General features: G+C 51.9%; 1 protein-coding gene across 1 annotated transcript in view; it reads right to left on the bottom strand.

Moving 5' to 3' along the window:
• Positions 1 to 18442, bottom strand: part of GREB1 (growth regulating estrogen receptor binding 1) — a 70339-nt gene that overhangs the window by 11857 nt on the left and 40040 nt on the right. Inside the window, exons 17-24 of the mRNA XM_076000554.1 lie at positions 11231 to 11570; positions 10343 to 10458; positions 8348 to 8547; positions 6938 to 7027; positions 4902 to 5533; positions 3933 to 4035; positions 2151 to 2309; positions 1040 to 1182 (exon numbers count right to left, since the gene is read on the bottom strand). Coding sequence (XP_075856669.1) covers positions 1040 to 1182; positions 2151 to 2309; positions 3933 to 4035; positions 4902 to 5533; positions 6938 to 7027; positions 8348 to 8547; positions 10343 to 10458; positions 11231 to 11570 — 1783 coding nt within the window. The remainder of the gene's footprint in view (positions 1 to 1039; positions 1183 to 2150; positions 2310 to 3932; positions 4036 to 4901; positions 5534 to 6937; positions 7028 to 8347; positions 8548 to 10342; positions 10459 to 11230; positions 11571 to 18442) is intronic.

Raw genomic sequence — 18442 nt, 5'->3', positions numbered from 1 at the left:
CTCGCAGGCCCCTGCACGCCTCCACGTGGCTGTTAAGACGCTAGTCAAAACGGCAGCTTTGCCCGAGCCTGGCTCTTCATGCTCACTGCAAAAGTCCCCATCCCTCCTCACGGTGCCGGGCCTTGGTCGGGTCTGTGCTGGCCCTTCCAGCCTCGTGGCCTGAGTCTAGCCGCCCCGCACTCGGCTCCAGCGACACCCAGCACAGGTCACTCCCCATCCCCAAGACCCGGCCTCCCGCCTCTGCACAGGCCTTCAGCAAATTCTTACCGATGCTTCCACATCCTCTCCTCTGCTCCCCGCCCAGACAGGATTTCGGTTATAAAACGGGGACGACGAGGCTTTAGTGTGAAATGAGAAGCTGGACGGGACAGTTCCTAACCCGTGCACCCTGAGTGGATCATAGGTGTGGCTTCCAGTGACCAGCCAGGGCTGAGGACTGCCGGGGCCTGAGTAGGTAGCCCTGTGCATTTCTGTGTGTCCAGGAAAAATATATTCTGCCTCGCAAAAAGGCTGGGAGGGACTGATCTGTAAAACGTGCCTGGGCACCCTGCCTGGCATGCAGTAGGTGCTCAATGAATGCAGAGTCCTCCCCTATCCGTACAGTTCCTACGCTCTTTTTGCCTCCTCCACGTACGTGGTTCTGAAGTTCTGCTGCCCTGCACATCTCCCTCCCAGACTAGTCTTGAGGACGGGGACAAAGCGCACCCATCTCTTTCGTCTCTGCGGTCCCTGCGCCTGGCACGACGTACGAGGCACTCAGCGAGCGTCTGCCGCTCCGACTGGCTTCCGAAATCGCCAGGACCGAGAGACGACGACGACCTCCACAGCCAGGAAACCCAGCTACTGATAAGCCCGCAACCCCAGGACAACCCCTGTTCTCTGGTGCCAGCAATAATTTCAGACTATTGAAGGGGACCGAGGATGCAAGCAGAGCAGAAGCAAGGGCTTCCAGAACTCTCCATCCCCCACACTCTGGAATGAAAACACGAAAGAAGAGGGGAGCAAGCGTGAGCCGGCAAGGCCTGGCCCCGGGGCCTACCTGGTAGCGAGGGTGGAAGCCCATGTACTGGTGGCACTGCTCGCAGTGGTGGTACGTGTTATACGCCGCGTACTTGGACAGCCTCATCCGCGCCGTCTGACGCCGCACGTAAAGGTCCTCCGGCTTCCGGGACGGCCCTCCGTCTGCACAGATACCCCAGCGTCAACGAGCAGCAGGAGGCAAAGCAGATATTCCACCCCTGCCTGCTCACACCCACCAAAACTAAAGGGAATGCCCCAAATAACCAGGCAATGGCAGGACTCTGTGTGGTCACCAAGGGTGGCCTCTCACCGACCCGGGCCCTGGGGGGAGACGGCTGGGCAAAGGAAACACAAACTCTCAGTGGGATAAACCGATGGACTGTTCACACGGTGTCTGCTTGCAGACCTAAAAACGTTCTATCAACACCTATTTAAGGAGCCACCACATGACAATTTAAATCAATTGTCGGTGCCATCAATTGCAATACTTAACATGCAAACACCATATTGCAGGTGACTTGCCCCTGTGTTTCAAATGGCGTGGCAGGATTAAGGTCAGCACTAAGCCAACGAGGAGGAGCCCAGGGAAAGGGTCTGCTCTGAAAGCAACGAAGATAAAGCTGTTGGTCTAAACTGCGGACTGGTGAGTCTCCCCTTGTGTTTGCCAGACTTTTCTAGCACACGTTATCATCACGGCGGCCCCTGCCACGCCACGGAGCACCGCACAGACACAGCCCCGTGGACGTCCGGGGTCTGGGAGGCAGGGAGAAAGCGGGAAGCCGAGCAAGGAGAGGGAACACGTGTACCCACTCTGTCACGACAACTCCAAACTCGTAAGGAAACATACACGTCTCCTATCCTCTATTAACCAGAGCCTGCGGGAGACTCCGACCGTGACAAATGGGCAGGTGTGTTGTCGCTACCATGCGTGCCTCCCGAGCAGCATGTCTTTCATGGGTCCGTGGCGGTCCCTTGCTCGTGCAGGGAGGGGTGGTCTCGGTTCTGCACCAGGTCTCGAGGGTCGATTCCCCACGACCAGACTTCATTCCTAACACGACTCAGCGCCCCCCTTTAGAGGCTTTGCCCGAGCACTCTGGAAGGAGGCGGAACAAGACACGCGGAAGTCTGACCTTCGCTCTTCACACGCTGATGGTGGGAACAAATCAGGCTGGCGTCGTCGTACTTGGGGTCGTGAATGATGTAGTCGAAGGGCAGCTTCTTGAACAGCTCCAGGTCTGGCCAGGAGTCGCTGAGCTGCACATAGTGCCAGTCCGCGTCTTCTCTGAGGTCTACAAGGTCGGTAGAGACACAAATATGTGACAAAATAGGAGGTAAAAATGATTTACTGTCATGTGTCCCTTAACAGGACACGTCCTGAGAAAATGCAACGTTAAATGATTTTGTCATTGTGCAAACCTCACAGATTGTACATACACAAACCTAGGTGGACAGCCTACTACACACCCAGGCTGCTCACCTGCACAGCACGTGACTGTACTGAGTGCTGTTGGCCACCGTGACACAATGGTAAGGATTCGTCTATCTAAACATGGATAGTAACAATGCGATAAAAGGGCACTTACCATGAATGGAGGTTACAGGAACGGAAGATGCCCTGGGTGAGTGGTGAGTGAATGTGACAGCCCAGGACATTACTGTACAGTACTATGGACTTTATAAACACTGCACGCTTAGGCTACGCTAAATTTATAAAAAAAAATCCTTTCTTTAATAATAAACTATCTTAAGTTTGCTGTAATTTATTTACTTTATAAACTATTTTTTTTTTTTTTTTTGAGACAGAGTCTCGCTTTGTTGCCCAGGCTAGAGTGAGTGCTGTGGCGTCAGCCTAGCTCACAGCAACCTCAAACTCCTGGGCTCGAGTGATCCTTCTGCCTCAGCCTCCCGGGTAGCTGGGACTACAGGCATGCGCCACCATGCCCGGCTAATTTTTTATATATATATCAGTTGGCCAATTAATTTCTTTCTATTTATAGTAGAGACGGGGTCTCGCTCTTGCTCAGGCTGGTTTTGAACTCCTGACCTTGAGCAATCCGCCCGCCTCGGCCTCCCAAGAGCTAGGATTACAGGTGTGAGCCACAGCGCCCGGCCTATAAACTATTTTTTAACTACTTGACTCATTTGCAATTACACTTAGCTTAAAACAGCAACACACTGTACAGCTGTATAGAAATTGTTTTCTTTATTTACATCCTCATTGTATAAGCTTTTTTATATGAAAAACATTTTTTTTAACTTTTTAAACTTTTTGTTAAAACCTAAGACACACACACGCATTAGCCTAGGCCTACACAGGGTCGGGATCATCAATATCACTGTCTTCCACCTCCACATCTCGTCCCACTGGAAGGTCTTCGGGGGCAGTGACATGCATGGAGCTGTCATCTCCTGTTTTGCCCCAAGATGTGGACCTCTGTGCTCAGTTGCCCACGTAGGAAACCTACTGAGGGGTGAGTCTGCTTTCTAGAGCCGACAGTCACAGCTAGTTCAATTCCAGCTGTGCCACGCCCCAGCCTGGCTCCCGAGCACATGGCCTCCCAGCAAAGGGGAATAACAATGTCAGTCTCACGGCATGGCACAGGGGACTTATGCAAAGTCTCCAGCTTTACATTTTATGTAATTTTTGCAAAGTAGCTAGCTCAGTGCCTGATGCACGGAAGCCACTCAGTAGCCATTACTCCCGTAATCTTATCCCCACAGAGGCCCCTGGGCACTACGCTGGTGCTGAGCAAGACGACTGCAAGGAAAGGATAAATAGCAGCCCTCCCAGGCCCCGAGACGGGTCTGATCGTGAATCCGAGGATTCCGTCTAGAAAGTGTGACGCAATGAAAGTCGCTTGAGAAAGTGACAAAGGCTCGGACGCCTGAGTGTCGCCAAGCAGATAACTCACCGATGTTGATCTCTTCCTCGTCGTAAACATCCACTTCCGTCAGCCGGATGAGCATCCTGGACAGGATGCTGAGGAACTGCAGGTAGGCGCCCGTCTTCCCGATCTGCGGGCACGCGGACGTCAGAGCCCGCGGTTAGGAATCCCGTCCGCGGCCAGGTGCGGGCCGAGCACCTGACGCCTGGCGCATCCGCCTCACCTACACATCCCGCCGTTAAAACAAGAGCCCGTGGACGCGCAGACAGCGGAGGGGAAGCGTGGCCTCCAGGAGCCTGGCGGGCGGACAGGTGGACTCCCGAGAGCAGGAGGCCTGCCTGCTTATACGCCCTTGCAGATGCACCTGATTTTAACCAGATTTCAGCCACCCATGGGCGTTAAGCTGTTACAAATAGGACTTTATCCCAAGCTGAAGAAAGCTTTCTTAAAAAAAAAATGCACTGACATGTAAAGCATGATGTCTTAACCTTTTGCACTCAGATGTCGAGTGTGAGACCCGACATTAAAATTACTCTTTGAATGTATCAATGATTTGAAATATAAAAAAATCCAAATAAATAAGTTTATATAAAAAGAAACTCCAGTTTTTTATTCTACTGCTGGGGAGGGCTGAGAAGGGGAAGCAGAGCCCCACCTCCCTGTTAACAGGACACCAGACCTTCCAGGGCAGAACCGGGAGTCGAGTTTCTGACCGTCAGAGAGCGTGCACAGCACACGGGGGCCACGTGATATAACACGGGAAGGCGGAATTGCAGCCTGAAGGTATGAGCAGCAGCCAGAGATGTCTCCCTGCCCCAACCCACCCACACAAAGGAGAAATGGAAGTCACTCAAGCTCCCGCCCGCCCTGGGCCATCAGAGAAAATCCCGCCACAGGAATGGCAAAATGAGAAGTGGGTACCGCCCGCCCCAAGCCTGCCTCCAGGTTTGAGCACGAGGCTGGCGCGGGGATGGGGGGCCATGGGAGGACACACACCTGCGGGGGCCCGCTGAGCAGCAGCCTGCGGGGGTGGAAGCCGTCCACGCGGCCCTCGGCCCGGTTGCCGTAGTCCATGTGGCTGGGCCGGGGCACCGTCCACTGCCGGTAGTAGAGGGACTGCTCCGTGGAAGTCATGGTCTTGCTGAGCAGGGGCCGGAAGGAGCTGGCCCACATGACCGAGTGGGAGGGCAGGAGTGAGGCGGCCTTGGGCAGGCCGCTGCCGTCGGTGGACATGACCATGTCGTACACGAGCTTGGGCAGGAAGACGACAGGTGGCTGCTGGCAGGCCTTGGTCATGGAGCACTGGGAGGCCTGCAGGACGAGCATGCCCGCGGCCGGCGCCACCGAGGAGGACGAAGAGCCCGAGGAGGACAGCTGGGAGGACGACGAGGTGGCCGACGCCTGGACGCCCCTCTGGGAGCCGGGCCTTAGGCCACAGTCAGGCTGAGGCGCCAGCCCGGGACTGTGTCTGCTGAGCACTGGTGCTGGCCCCTGTCCCGCCCGCGGCCTCAGTTTCTCGCCTGGGGCCCTGCCCTCTTCTGAAGGGCCGCAGGGCTGGGGCGACCTGGCCTGCTCCATCTGGGGGGGCCTCGTGGGCTGGGCCGAGGCCTCGCCGAGGAGCGCTGAGCCTGAGGAGAGACGGACCTGGTCAGGCATGTCCCAGGGATGACCTGGCCAGAACACACCGGCCCCACCTGTTTCTGCCACTCCCGTCTCTGCCCCAGGTTCCCTGTGCTGTTTTGGGCAACAGATACCGGTGGCCACAGTTTTCTGAGTGTCCCTGAGCCTATGCCTCGGAGCTTCTTTCCGTCAGAGCTCCAGGCCAGGCTGAGGAGGCCCGTGCTGACCCATCGGGGGTGCCTGTGGGGGAGGCCCCACCGCTGGCTCACTGCCCTTCACGGGCTGCCCCAGATGCCCCCAGGCCAAATCTCCTGGGGGGCTCTGACCTCCCCTGGCCCCAATCCAAACAGCATGGACTCTCAGCCGCCCCCAGCCCCAGCCAGGCCCCCACCTGCAGGCTGGACGGCCACCTAGACCACGCCCTGCGTCCACGCCCTGCGTCCAGGCCCTGCGTCCAGGCCCTGCGTCCAGGCCCTGCGTCCACGCCCTGCGTCCACGCCCTGCGTCCACGCCCTGCGTCCAGGCCCTGCATCCAGGCCCTGCGTCCACGCCCTGCACGCACTCATGCCCCAGCCTCTCTCTGCCCGTGAGGATTCCTCCGCCTGGAACTCCTCTTGCCAGGCCCGGGCCAGGTCAGCCGCTCTCTGAAACCTGGGGTGACCACACCTGTCCCGGAGTCCGCCCTCCACTTGGGGCAAAATTAATTACGTCTTCACATGTGGAACCGTGATGCTTCATGTGTGTGAAAAACTCCTGAGAATCATAAATTCCTTGAGGCAGGGTCTGTGTCTCATTCATCTTTCGATGCCCTGACTCAGATATAAAGTAGGCTCTCGATACATGCTTTTGGCAGGAGGAGGGGACGTTGTTTCAAGGACACGCGTCCTAACTGTTCTCCAGACCAAGGGACCCCGCAGGGCAGAAGCCGCGCGAGGCCTTTTACCCACACTGCCCACTGCCGCCGCCAAAGCGGGTCCCGGGCAAGGTTCATGTGCTCTCGCTGCCTTTTGTTGCTTCTCCCCGACGAAGTCTTTCGTGTCTAATTCTCTCAACGAAAACACCCTGTCCTCACACCCCTCCCCAGGGCAGAGTGACTTCCCGACCCAGCAGCTTCGGGGAGAGGCCCGAGGGGGTCCCCCAGCACGGCCAGGACTCTGCTGTGGCCCAGCCACGAGAGGGGCAGCGTCCACAGCTGTCCCCTGAGAACGGGGCGGCCGAGCCCTTCCACCCTGCCCAGAGGCCCCAAGGTCCTAGAGCCCAGGTTCCCCGAAACATTGACCCTCGGGTGAGTCTGGGTCTTCACAGATTCCTTCTTTCCAGCTCTGACGGAAAAACAAAGGGTCAGCAAACAGCCCCACACAGGTTTCCCTTCGTTCTCTGAACCCTCAGAGAACAGTCTTGGGGAGACTCACCGGACGCCTTGGAGGAGAGGGACGAGGACGCGGAGTCGTGGGAACAGGATCGCTCCCTTTTCACGGGGCTTCTCTTCTCCGAGGTGGAGCCTGCTTCAAAACACACACACTGTCCCTTACATTTGCCGGGAACTTTACAGTTTGCATTCACACGAATCATCTCTCTCCACCCACTCGTTCATTCGTCTGCCGTTTCCCGGGCACCTGGCACTGCGCAGACAGGCCCAGCGAGGCGCGGCCGCAGACGGTGGACGAGGTGGGGGACAGGGCCGGGCAGCCCGGAGGCAGGAGCGGGGAGAACAGCTGCAAGCGCTGCCGTCGGCCTGGGTCCTGACGGGAACAGGGGCTCCCAGGTGACACAGAGAAGGGAGAAGCCGACGCAGCGGGAAGAGCAGCCTCACGGCCCACAGGTGAGGGCGGCCCGGCCACCATTGCCGGTTTAGTGTGGGCAAGTGCGTCGGGCTGGGGGCTGACAGGTGTGGACAGGGAATCTAAAAGGAGGGTCGTGAGATGCCAGGGAGTCGTGCCTCGGCCCCAGGGAAATGGCAGCGTCTCGTGTCAGGCTTGTGGTGGCGTCTCTGAAAGATGGCCGTGGGCGGGCAGATCCCTCCAAGCCCCATTTTACAGACAAATAAGCTGAGGCTAGGAGAGTTCCCATGGTTGGGAGACAGAGGAGGGCGACTATAGGCCTGGGCTGTGACCACGTCCATCTCTTTCAGCCCTGCCACACTCCACAACTGCTTTGTACTTATTGTACAAAGTACTTATTTGTACTTTTTATTTTTTCTTGCCACACTGTTGACTACAGCCAAATGCCTTACAATGTTCTCATGCATGTGTCCCATTAAAAATATGGTATCAGATTTTAAGAGCCTGCAAACGAAACCAGCCTGTTCTCATACATCTCAGTAATGGACAGCACACTGTCACAGGGAAATAAGCAAATCTTACACCAGGTAGGATTCCATCAACAATATGAATAAAGCATGCATGCACTTGAACTCTAAGAAATTTCGATTTTTCTTCCTATTCTTTAAGAATTTTAGAACGAAGAAGAACCTACAGGGATTTCCATCTTCTCACGCCACCAGACAGGAAGGGGGAGGGAGCCAGACCTGAGCTCAGTGAGGGCTCTGCCGTCTCCCTCATCAAAGACCAGAGAACTCCCGCCCCGAGCGGCTGCCCAGCAGACAGGCCCAGGACCTAGCAAGAACTGAGACCGCACGCCCCGGAACCTCCCTTGCCTGGCCCGAGGGCACGCAGCACGCACAGAGCCGCTGGCCTAAGTGTGGTGTGGCCCGGTGGAAGAGCCTGACAGCTGTCGACACAAGTCCAGGCGGCTTCGGAGAGCAGAAGCCGAGGAAGATGTGCCGGCAGGGACTCCTGGCGGGTGGCCAGGCCACCGCTCACCTTCCGTCCCCAGCTCCTCGTCCTCGTTGTCGGTGCTGCTCAGCTTCTCCGCGTCACTCTCCAAGGCCTCGTTCCCAGCCCCCTTCTCCAGGGGGACCTCGCTGCTCACAAAGTACGCGGCCAGGCCCAGCTCCTGCTCCAAGGCTGTTCTCACCAGGCACGAGGAGTTTATCAAACGCAGGTCACAGTAGCGCAGAGACCTAGCCGGACACAGAGGAAGGCATTTATCGCGTGCCTTCCACAGGTGCTGAAGGCAGTGGTGACCAGGGCCGCACCCTGCCTTCCGCACTAGGACCCTGGGACTCCTGTGAACGGAAAGGCCAGCAGCTCTGGGGGCACCTGCCGTGCACTTAGTCCTGTGCTGCAATGACCTCCGGGTCAGACAAAAGCAGGGCTTGGAGCCCAGCTCTGCCGCTTCCTAGTGATGGGACTCTCGACAAGCCGCACAGCTTCTCTGAAGCTCTGATTTTTTCCATCATATGGGAATGTATAATGGCTATCTAAGTGCATTGCTGTGAAGATTAAATGGCAGTAAGTGGACATTTAATTAGTCAATCAACATTTAACATGTGCCGGGGTAGTAGATGCTGGGATGTGATGGCAATCGAGGTGACACCAACAAGGAATGACATCTGTGAGCAGCAGAGAAAGGAACCCCCTGGGGTCCTGCAGTAGAAACACAACAAAAGCTCAGGGCTTGGAGGAAGCAGATGTGGGTTCCAATCGGGCTCTGCAACTTACTGCTCATGTAACCTTAGCAGGTGACCTTTCGCTTACTCAACTATAAAACAGGAGGGTGACACCACTGCTGCACGGAACAAGTCCTATGTTAAAAGACTAGCACAGACCACAGCAATTGGTACAAAGAAGGCACTCAGTAAATGCTAAGACTTGAAATAGATTAAGACATTATCTTAAGTCCTTTAAGGAGTTGAGGAATAGAAGAATTAATCCATGTAGAACAACAACCACCAAGATCAAATGTTCCAGAGCCTCCCTTAACTGGCCCGTGAGCACGCAGCACACACAGAGCCACTTGCTTGAGTGTGGTGTGGCCCGGTGGAAAGAAGTCACCGCTAGCTTCTCTCAGTAAGCCTGTTTCTTTATCAGTAAGATGGGACTGCTGAAATGCTACCTTTCCCCAGGGTTAAGGTGAGAATGAAATGAAACAAAGCATATAAGAAGAACCTAGAACGGTGCTCAGCACCTAACAGGAACTCAATCAACGTCAGCTCTTAACGTCCTGTTACACGGGACAGATGTGCGAAGGCCCCGCTGCCTGTCCTCCCCCACGGGTAAGTATTTGAAAGCCATCCTGTCACTACTAATCCAAGCGACTGCCTTCCAGGAGGCCCAGGGACTCCTGCCCTGAGTGGCTGTCTGTGTGGAGGCCTAGAGGCCACCGGGACACCCTGAGCGACGTGTGGCTGAGATCTCCAGGGCTGTGAGGGCGTCAGAGGAATGCAGGCTTTGAGACAGTCCCCTCTTTGTGCTGGAAGAACCAGCTCTTCCCAAGCAGCCGCTGCTGTCCCCCTTCCCAGCACACCTCGTAAGCCGGGTGGGACCCCCTCGCAGCAGCCTAGGTGGCAGCAGGAACTGCAGCTCTGAGCCCTGGAGACGGTGCGACCCTGTCCTAAATGCCGCCAGCCTTCCCTGACACACAGCCAGCTCCTCCTGGGGACACTGAGCTCAGGAGGCGTGAAATCCTAACCCCGCTGCAGGGCCTCCACCCAGGCAGCCAACAGCAGCCCCTCTATGAGCCCAAACATGGAGACTCCATGAGTCAGGAAAAGCTGCCTGTGGCTCAGATGCATTTCACCGCCCTCTGCTGGGAAACTGTCGCAATGAACACACAGCCCAGGATGCCTATGAGTGCGAATAGCACCACCTGCAGTCAGTCAGCGGTCGCCCAGCCTGGCACACTAGCCGCAGCTGGGGCCCAAGCAGCTGGCCCCTGGAAGACCGCCAGGGGCGTAAGCCCCTCCGTCCACTCACCTGGGCAAGGACTCCCCGTGCGGGTCCATCCCACTGAAGATGAGGATGCAGGGCAGGCCCTCCAGCTCCAAGTACGTCTGAGGTCTCCACTCCGCGTCCTCGATCTTCTGCCACATCTGCAGATAATTAAAAAGAAACAAAGCCATGAGACTGCTTACTTCCCAACCGGCCCAGCCCAGGGGACCTTGGCGTCCTCCCACTGATCTGAAGCCCTCACAGTCAGTCCTCTGACAAAAGGGGAAGCTCTTCATGCTGCACAGCAGCTCACTGTCCACTTCGCCGCTGTCCTTCCAGCCGCCCAGAACACATCCTGGTGCTCAGGGGTGTGTGACTGGCTGATGCTTTGGGAGAAAGTACATGTCCTCAATTGATCCTAATCTCTTCTACTTTGTCCTCTCAGGATGGTGTTACGCCTTTCATACTTTCCCCTTCGTTTATTCTCTATTCCTTCCCTAACACTTTTGCATTTTCTGTCACCTGCAGGCTCAGTAAGAACCCACTGTGGGCCAGGCACTGTGCTAGGCTTTGCAGGGCTGAGATCGGTTGGGGTGGCCCTGTCCCCCAGGGGGAAGCAGTGGGGTGACAGGCGGGGACCACCACCAGCCATGGTGGGCGTTGGAGAGGGAGCCGAGTTCCGCAGCCAAAGCTGTCAGCTAGACAAAGACAAGCAGAAACGTACCCTCAGAAAGCAAGAAAGCCATGCCGCAACCCAGAGGACCGAGGTGGCAGGGTAGTGTCGCAGGCAGGGGTACTGCCGGGCTGCAAGGGTGCCCAGGATGGCTGGCCCTGTTAAGGAGCGTGTTGCCCCTCCCTTCGCCTCATGGTCCCCTGGGCGGGTCCCCAGGCGTCCCGAGGCCCTCCCGCCCCTGCGCACAGCGCCCCCCCGACCTTGAGCTGCTTCACGAAGTGCTTGCCCACGGTGATGCCGGAGCTGGGGGAGCCCAGGATGATCTCGAAATGCTCCTCCAGCGCCAGGCGCGCGCGCACGTGGGCCAGCCGCTCGTAGGCCACGGCGGCCAGCGGCGAGCAGGGCACGCGCAGCAGCACCATCAGCCCGTGGCCGCAGGGGCACTGCTTCGGGGAGCTGAGCAGGTTCTGCGTGATCTCCAGCGTCTCCACCGACGTGTAGTTCTTCATCTGCGGGAGGCCGCTCACGGCCATCAGCGCGGCGGCGTAGTGCTGCACGAGAACAAAGGTCCTGATCACCGCGCTGTGCAGGCGGGGGAACCTGCAAGGAACACAGAGACACGGCGCCGTGACCGCCTCGCTCCCACCCAGCGCCCCGCACCGCGCCCCGCGCCGCCAGCGCGCCAAGGTGCCTCGCTGTGCTGTGCGCAGGCTGCTCCGCAATAGGAACGAACGAACGGCGGGGCTGCCCTCAGAAGCTGGTTGGTTGTTGGAACCCCAGTTAGAGGCCTCCCTTAGAAACCAAATGTTTTTTCCAGCTGGGAAACAAATGTGTTGTTGTTGCTGTTGTTTCTTCTGCGTTTTCTACTTGGCACTTAGGAGCTGCTCAATAAATGTTTGTTCAAAGAGCAAACAGATGAATGAACGACATAAAGCCTGTTCAGTCCATACCAGCTTCAGGTACAGTTGCCCTGAGGCGGCAGTTAACTTGCCCCAGGTTCCCCCTGGGTACAGGAGAACCCCCAGCATCCACTATCCCCCAGGTTTGGGGAGACAGTTCCAAAGGTGCCCCGCTCTGTTCATTTCCCTTACAGTGAGTTGTTAGAAATATGACTAAACGTAACTTGACAGATGAATTACAAATCAGATCACATCCAGCCAAACCAGGAATCCTAGTTTTTGCTTCAAAATCTATGGTCACCAGGTGTGTCCCCACGCAAAGGTGGTGGCCGCCCCTACAACCAATGTACCGCTAGAGTGGCTCTGAGCCAGGCGTCAGAAACAGACCCCAGGGCACCAGTGGAAAAACCCAGGTCGCTGTTTATCACTGCATTTCTCAGCAGGAATAAATAAATTGACAGCCAGTTTATAAACAATGCTCTTTTGAATTTACTTAGCTGGAATGAGTCCCCCTGACTCAGTGGCTTCTTGGAGCAGACATAGTTTCTTGACCTACAAAGAGCCATACCATGACCATGCCACTCTGTGCAGTCTCTCAGGGCAGCCAGCTCACCTTCCAGCAGCATCTCTGATAGCACCAGGACATTGCCCACGCCTTCCCACCCACCCTCCTGCTTTGCTTCCTGCCTCCCCGAGCGCTGCAACTGCTCGGTGGGTTATTTCAACTAGAGGCTGCCTGGCAACTTGCCATTACCAGTGCTGTCGCAGGAAGGTCTAACTGGTCCACAGATTCCAACATGAAGGGCTCAGTGGCCCAGGGAGTGCTTTGCCTATCCCTGGTACACTAGCCAAATAATGCCCAGCAAGGAAAGAGAGATGAGTTCTACTCAAAGGACAAGCAAGACAGAGTAACAGGGATCAGATACATCCTCTCACCTGAAACAAACGAAAATCTGGACAAACACAGCAAACAACAGCGTTTCAAGACATGGGATACGAGGCAGTGAAAGGCAGGGATCCTGAACTGTGTGAAACTAATTAGGCAAGCTCCCAGCTCGTGCCTGGAAGAAGTTTCTGGGATGCACTCTGAACTGGGGAACGTGGGCAAAGGTTAATGGTCTCCCTGAGTTGGGGAGAGGTATTGGAGTCCAGGGAAACCACGGCAGGTAAGACCACAGGGCAAAGTGCCAAAGAGGAGAAAGCTGCATAGACACAGAACTCCAGAGACCTGCAGAGGGTCCCACTCAAGTAGTGATCAGTGCGTGTATGTAAGGAGACAACCCAAGGCCAAACAGAGAATCTCTGGGTTGCAAAAGGTTTGAAGGGAACACTGTCTCAAGCTCATGTGGGGCCGAGAATAGTTCTTGTTCCCACAATCAGTGAGAGGGCCTCAGAGCCATGAAACACTGAGTATTTACACGGAGTGTTTTGCTTCAGTAATGAGCAAAGTTACACCAGATTAAATACTGCTCTGGTCCTGCCTAACAAAGGACCTGGAAGGATTAAACTGTTTCCAAGTAACTTAATTGCATCCCAGAATAAAACTCAAGATTTAGAGGGATTTATAGGAATACAAATCTATCCAGCACCAAACAAGGTAAAATTCACCACGTCTGATATCCTCTCAAAGATTACCAGGTATGTAAAGGAGCAGGAACATATGACCCATAATAAAGGGGGTGGAGGGAATCAATCAATAGAAATTGGCCCAGAATGACACAGATGACAGAATTAGTAGATAGGAACATTAACATGATTATTGTAACTATATTCTGTGTGTTTAAAAAGCTAGAGGAAGGGTTGAACATGTTAAATGGAGATATAAGAAACACACAAATTCTAAAGATAGAAACTATAATGTCTTGGGAAATACACGAGACCCTGAATTCTCATGGGAGCTACTATTGTTTCAGCAAGGTGTACACAGCTAGTGTTACAACTCTTATTGCAGTGCTTGACCAGAGAAAGAACCCAGCGCCAACGGAGAACAGTCTTTATTCCTCCAGCAGGCTCAGCCAACTTCTGCCTTCTGACCCCCCTTCCTTGTTCTCCTCCTGTTTTTATACCCTTGGTAGGACTCAAATCCAATTTAAGTTGCATCCAATCAGCAACAAGCTTTAACATCCAATCAGCAACAGTGGGATTCAAAAAGTGTCCAATCAAGATTGCGCAGTTGGTGCGGGCCGGAGGATAGGAGCAGGCGACTGAGCACCTAGCGAGGCCTGGACAGTTGGCCTCGGCACATGGGTCCGGTGGCATGAGAGGCCGGGCCCAAGCAGCGCACCTGCCGCGTCAACTGGCCTGGGGAGGCGGCGAGGAGCAGCGGAGTCCTGGCGCCCAGCGGTTTTCTATGTCACTATATTTATATATGCCCTTGCCCTGCCAGCCACAACAGATAGGTTCAACTATGGAAACCCAACCCCGGATTTTTCAAACTATGAAAAAAGAATCAATCCCTTTCTGGAAGCTACAGATCGTGAGGCTCAGCATCCACCAAGGGGTGCTGCTTTTCAAAAAGCACATGGAGGAAAACAACATAGTCTCAACAGTGTTTTAATAACTAAGCTTTCCTGAAACCAGCTCTCTCTCTCTCTGCTATTCTGTGGTTTATCTATTCAACCTTTCCTTTTATTTCATGAGTCAATACATCCCTCTTTTCTCTCAGAGAGTTCAGGTTGGGTTTTACTTGCAGCAGAGTCCTGATTAATAAATACACACAGTAACTATGTATCACCAATTCATCCCATCACTGCGTTTCTCAGCAGGAATAAATAAATACAGGTGTATGTACACTGATGCATATGCTATCTGAAACTGTTTTATTTCTCTTAGGAATCTTATCATAAAACTACTGTGCTTCTATAAAAAAATAAACTAGGTGAGATTGACAACAGATTAGACATTGCATGAAAAAGGTTAATAAACTTGAAAACAGCAAAATTAAACAGAAAAAATAATGAATCAGGAAGCTATAGAACAACTTCAAGAAGCTATATATATATATGTATGTATGTGTGTGTGTGTGTATAGATAGATAGATTACTCTAAAGGGAGGGTGGAAAAAATATTTGAAGAAATAATGGCTAAAATATTTTTATATATGAAAACCCAATTAACTCAAGCACAGACATGAAGGACACTGCAATAAGTCATCTCTTAATCAAATTGCCTATAATCAGTGATACATTTTTTAAATTTTAAAAGCAGCCAGTTGTGGGGCATTGATTACATAGAGAGAAAAAAAGAGTGTAGATGATAGCAGGTTTCTTGTCTGAAATAATGCAAGTCAAAAGACAGTGATGCAACATCTTTAATATCCTAAAAAGAAAAAGAAAAAAAAAATCAACCTAGAATTTTATAACCATGGAAAATATCTTTCAAAAATGAGGCAAAATAAAGACTTCTTTTAGACACACAAAAGCTGAAAGATTCACCCAGCAGACCTGCTCTACAAGAACTGTTAAAGGAAGTTTTTCAGATATAATGAAAATGATACCAGATGGAAATCTAGATCTATGCAAAGGAATAAAGAACACTGGAAATAGTAACCATGTGGGTAAATGTAAAAGGTATTTTTCTTATTATTTAAATAGCTTTAAAAGGTGATTGTCTAAGCAAAAATAACATTGTGGAGTTTATAACATGTATAAGTAAAATGTATCCAACAATGTACAAAGCCTAGGTGGAGAGAAATAGAAATATACTATTGTAAGACTCTTACATATTAAGTGGTGTGATATTACCTGAAAGTAGACTATAAGTTAAAGATACATACTGTAAACTGTAAAGTAGCCACTAAAGATTACGACAAAGAGTTATAGCTGAGAGAGATAAAAAAAAAAATAAAAAACAGATGAGACAAACTGCAAGATGGTAGATTTAAACCCAACCATATCAATAACCACATTAAATGTGAACGGTCTAAACACCCCCATTAAAAGGCAGAGATTACCAGACTGAATAAAAAAGCAAGACTCAACTATAAGCTGCCTACAAGAAACTAACTTTAAATACAAAGACACAAAGAGGCTAGGTGCAGTGGCTCATGCCTGTAATCCTAGCATTTTGGGGGATTGAAGCAGGAGGATCACTTGAGGCCAGGAGTTTGAGACCAGCCTGAGCAACATAGCCGAGACCCTACCTCTACAAAAAAAAAAAAATTGAAAAATTAGCCAGGCATGATGGCACACACCTGTAGTTGCAGCTACTTGGGAGAGTGAGGCAAGAGGATTGCTTGAGCCCAGAAATCTGAGATTGCAGTGACTTATGATGACACTACTGCATTCAAGCCCAGGCAATAGAGACGCTATCTCAAAAAATTAAATAATAGGCTAAAAGTAAAAGGATGGAAAATTATAATCAATGCTAACACTAACCAAAAGAAAGCTGGAATAACAATATTAGTATCATATAAAATGGATTTTAAAACAAAGAATAATATTCTTTGGGTCATTCCATAATGATAAAGAAGTTCATTTATCAAGAGACACTTCATTAAAGGTGATATACAAATGGCAAGTAAACACATGTAAAGATACTCAATGTCATTAGTCATTGGAGAAATTCAAATTAAAACTACAATGAGATACAACTTCACAAATATCAGAATGGCTAAAATTAAAAATACTGACCCTACCAAGTGCTGGCAAAGATGTAGAGCAACTGAAACTGGTGGGACTGTATGAACTACTTTGGAAAACAATTTAGCAGTTTGTTAAAAAGTTAAACATACATCTACCACATAACCCAGCCATTCCATGCCTAGGTATTCACCCAAGAGAAATGAAAGCATATCCCTGCACCAAGACTTGTAATGAATGTTCAGAGCAGCTTTATCTGTAATAGCCAAGACTGAAAAACAACCTAAATGTCTCTTAACCAGAAAAAACGAATATGGCCATACAGTAGTATTCTATTCTAGAATACTAGCTCCCAAAACACACACACTATTGATACATGCAACAATATGAATGAATCTCCGTATAATTATGCTGAGAGAGCTGACAAAGAGTACATAGTGTACAAATAATTTCATTTATATAAAACTCTAGAAAATGCAAACTAATCTATAGTGTGAAAAAGACAGGAGGAAAGACAAAGGGGCAGGAGGAAATTTTTCTTCATTATCTTGGTGAAGATTTACCAGTGTCTACATGTGTCAAAATCCAAACTGAAGATCAGACATGGTGGGTCACACCTCTAATCCTGGCACTCTGGGAGGCCGAGGCAGGAGGATCACTTGAACTCAGGAGTTGGAAACCAGCCTGAGCAAGAGCGAGACCCCCATCTTTACAAGAAATAGAAAAATTATTCCATCCCTCTGTACTACAAAAAAAAAAAAAAGAAGAAATAGAAAAATTAGCCAGGCATGTGGTATGTGCCCTATAGTCCCAGCTACTCAGGAGGCTGAGGCAGGAGGCTCTTCTGAGCCCAGGAGTTTGAGGTTGCTGTGAGCTATGATGCCACTGCACTCCAGCCCAGGGTGACAGAGTGAGTATCTGTCTTAAAAAAAAAAAAAATTGAATAATTTAAGTGTGTGCATTCTACTGTGTGTCAGTTCTTCCTCACTAGAGCTGTTGTGTTTAAAAAAAAAAAGAGAGAGAGTATTTGGAGGCAGAACTAGAGTCCAGCTCCAGACAGCACCCAGCAGTCAGGCACAGAACGGTGCCCAGCTGTGGCTCCGCAGAGACCTAGGCCCACCCTTCAGCCTTTATGGCAAGGCCCTAAAGGATGGCAGCTTCAGAGACAACATACCGGAATGAAAATTAGGATTGTTAAGTGTCTAGATCTTTTATTTTAAGTCGCAGTAGGTCTGTGTCAGGTCTGTAGCCCTACAAGCAGACTCCCCGGCTGTGCGCCGGCGTGTGTGCACACGGTGAACCAGCAGGCTGCCCGCACACGCGGTAGCAAGAGGAGGCGAGCTGCGCTCTTACCTGTATTATCTCCTTCCACTCAAATTACCAGTTTCAAGAGAGTTTCCCAGACACGTGATTCCTAGGAAAGGCAGCAGGGTATGGCAGAAAGAACAGCACGCCTGGCGATAGTGCAGCGTGCCACAAATGGGCTGTGTGAACTTGGGCAAATCTCTCTCCCTCTCTGGGCTTCAGTTCCCACAATTCTAAAGTGAGGTGTTTGGGCTAAATTTCTCCATATCTCACCAACCTAGGGCTTGATATTCTCTTCTCACTTGGCAGAATGCATAAATGTAATCTCTATGCAATATTTCTAGTTCAGTAGAGGGGAAGGGAGGAGAGAGAGGATCGTGACAATGGCGGTGGAGGTGGCAGCAGCCAGCAGGGGCCTGCGATGCGTGCCAGGCACTGCTTCTAGTGGTTACAGGTATTCACTTCATCCTCAGAACACCCCTGTGCGGTAGATATGATCCTCCTCTTACGGAACTGAGCAGCTGTCTGCAAGTCTCACTGCTGGTTAGTGGTCGATCCAGGACTCAACCCCAAGAGGGATGATTCTGGAGCCCTAGCTCTCAGCGTGCAACCGTTACTGAGCATGCACGTGTACTCCATCTCATGAAACGTTCGTAAGCTGCCACTAGGAAAGTGGATTTGTTCTGCA

The sequence above is a fragment of the Microcebus murinus genome, chromosome 3, assembly GCF_040939455.1.
Source record: "Microcebus murinus isolate Inina chromosome 3, M.murinus_Inina_mat1.0, whole genome shotgun sequence".
Lineage (NCBI taxonomy): Eukaryota > Metazoa > Chordata > Mammalia > Primates > Cheirogaleidae > Microcebus > Microcebus murinus.
Note: the sequence above shows the minus strand (reverse complement) of the source record. Positions and strands in the feature narration are given on the sequence as shown.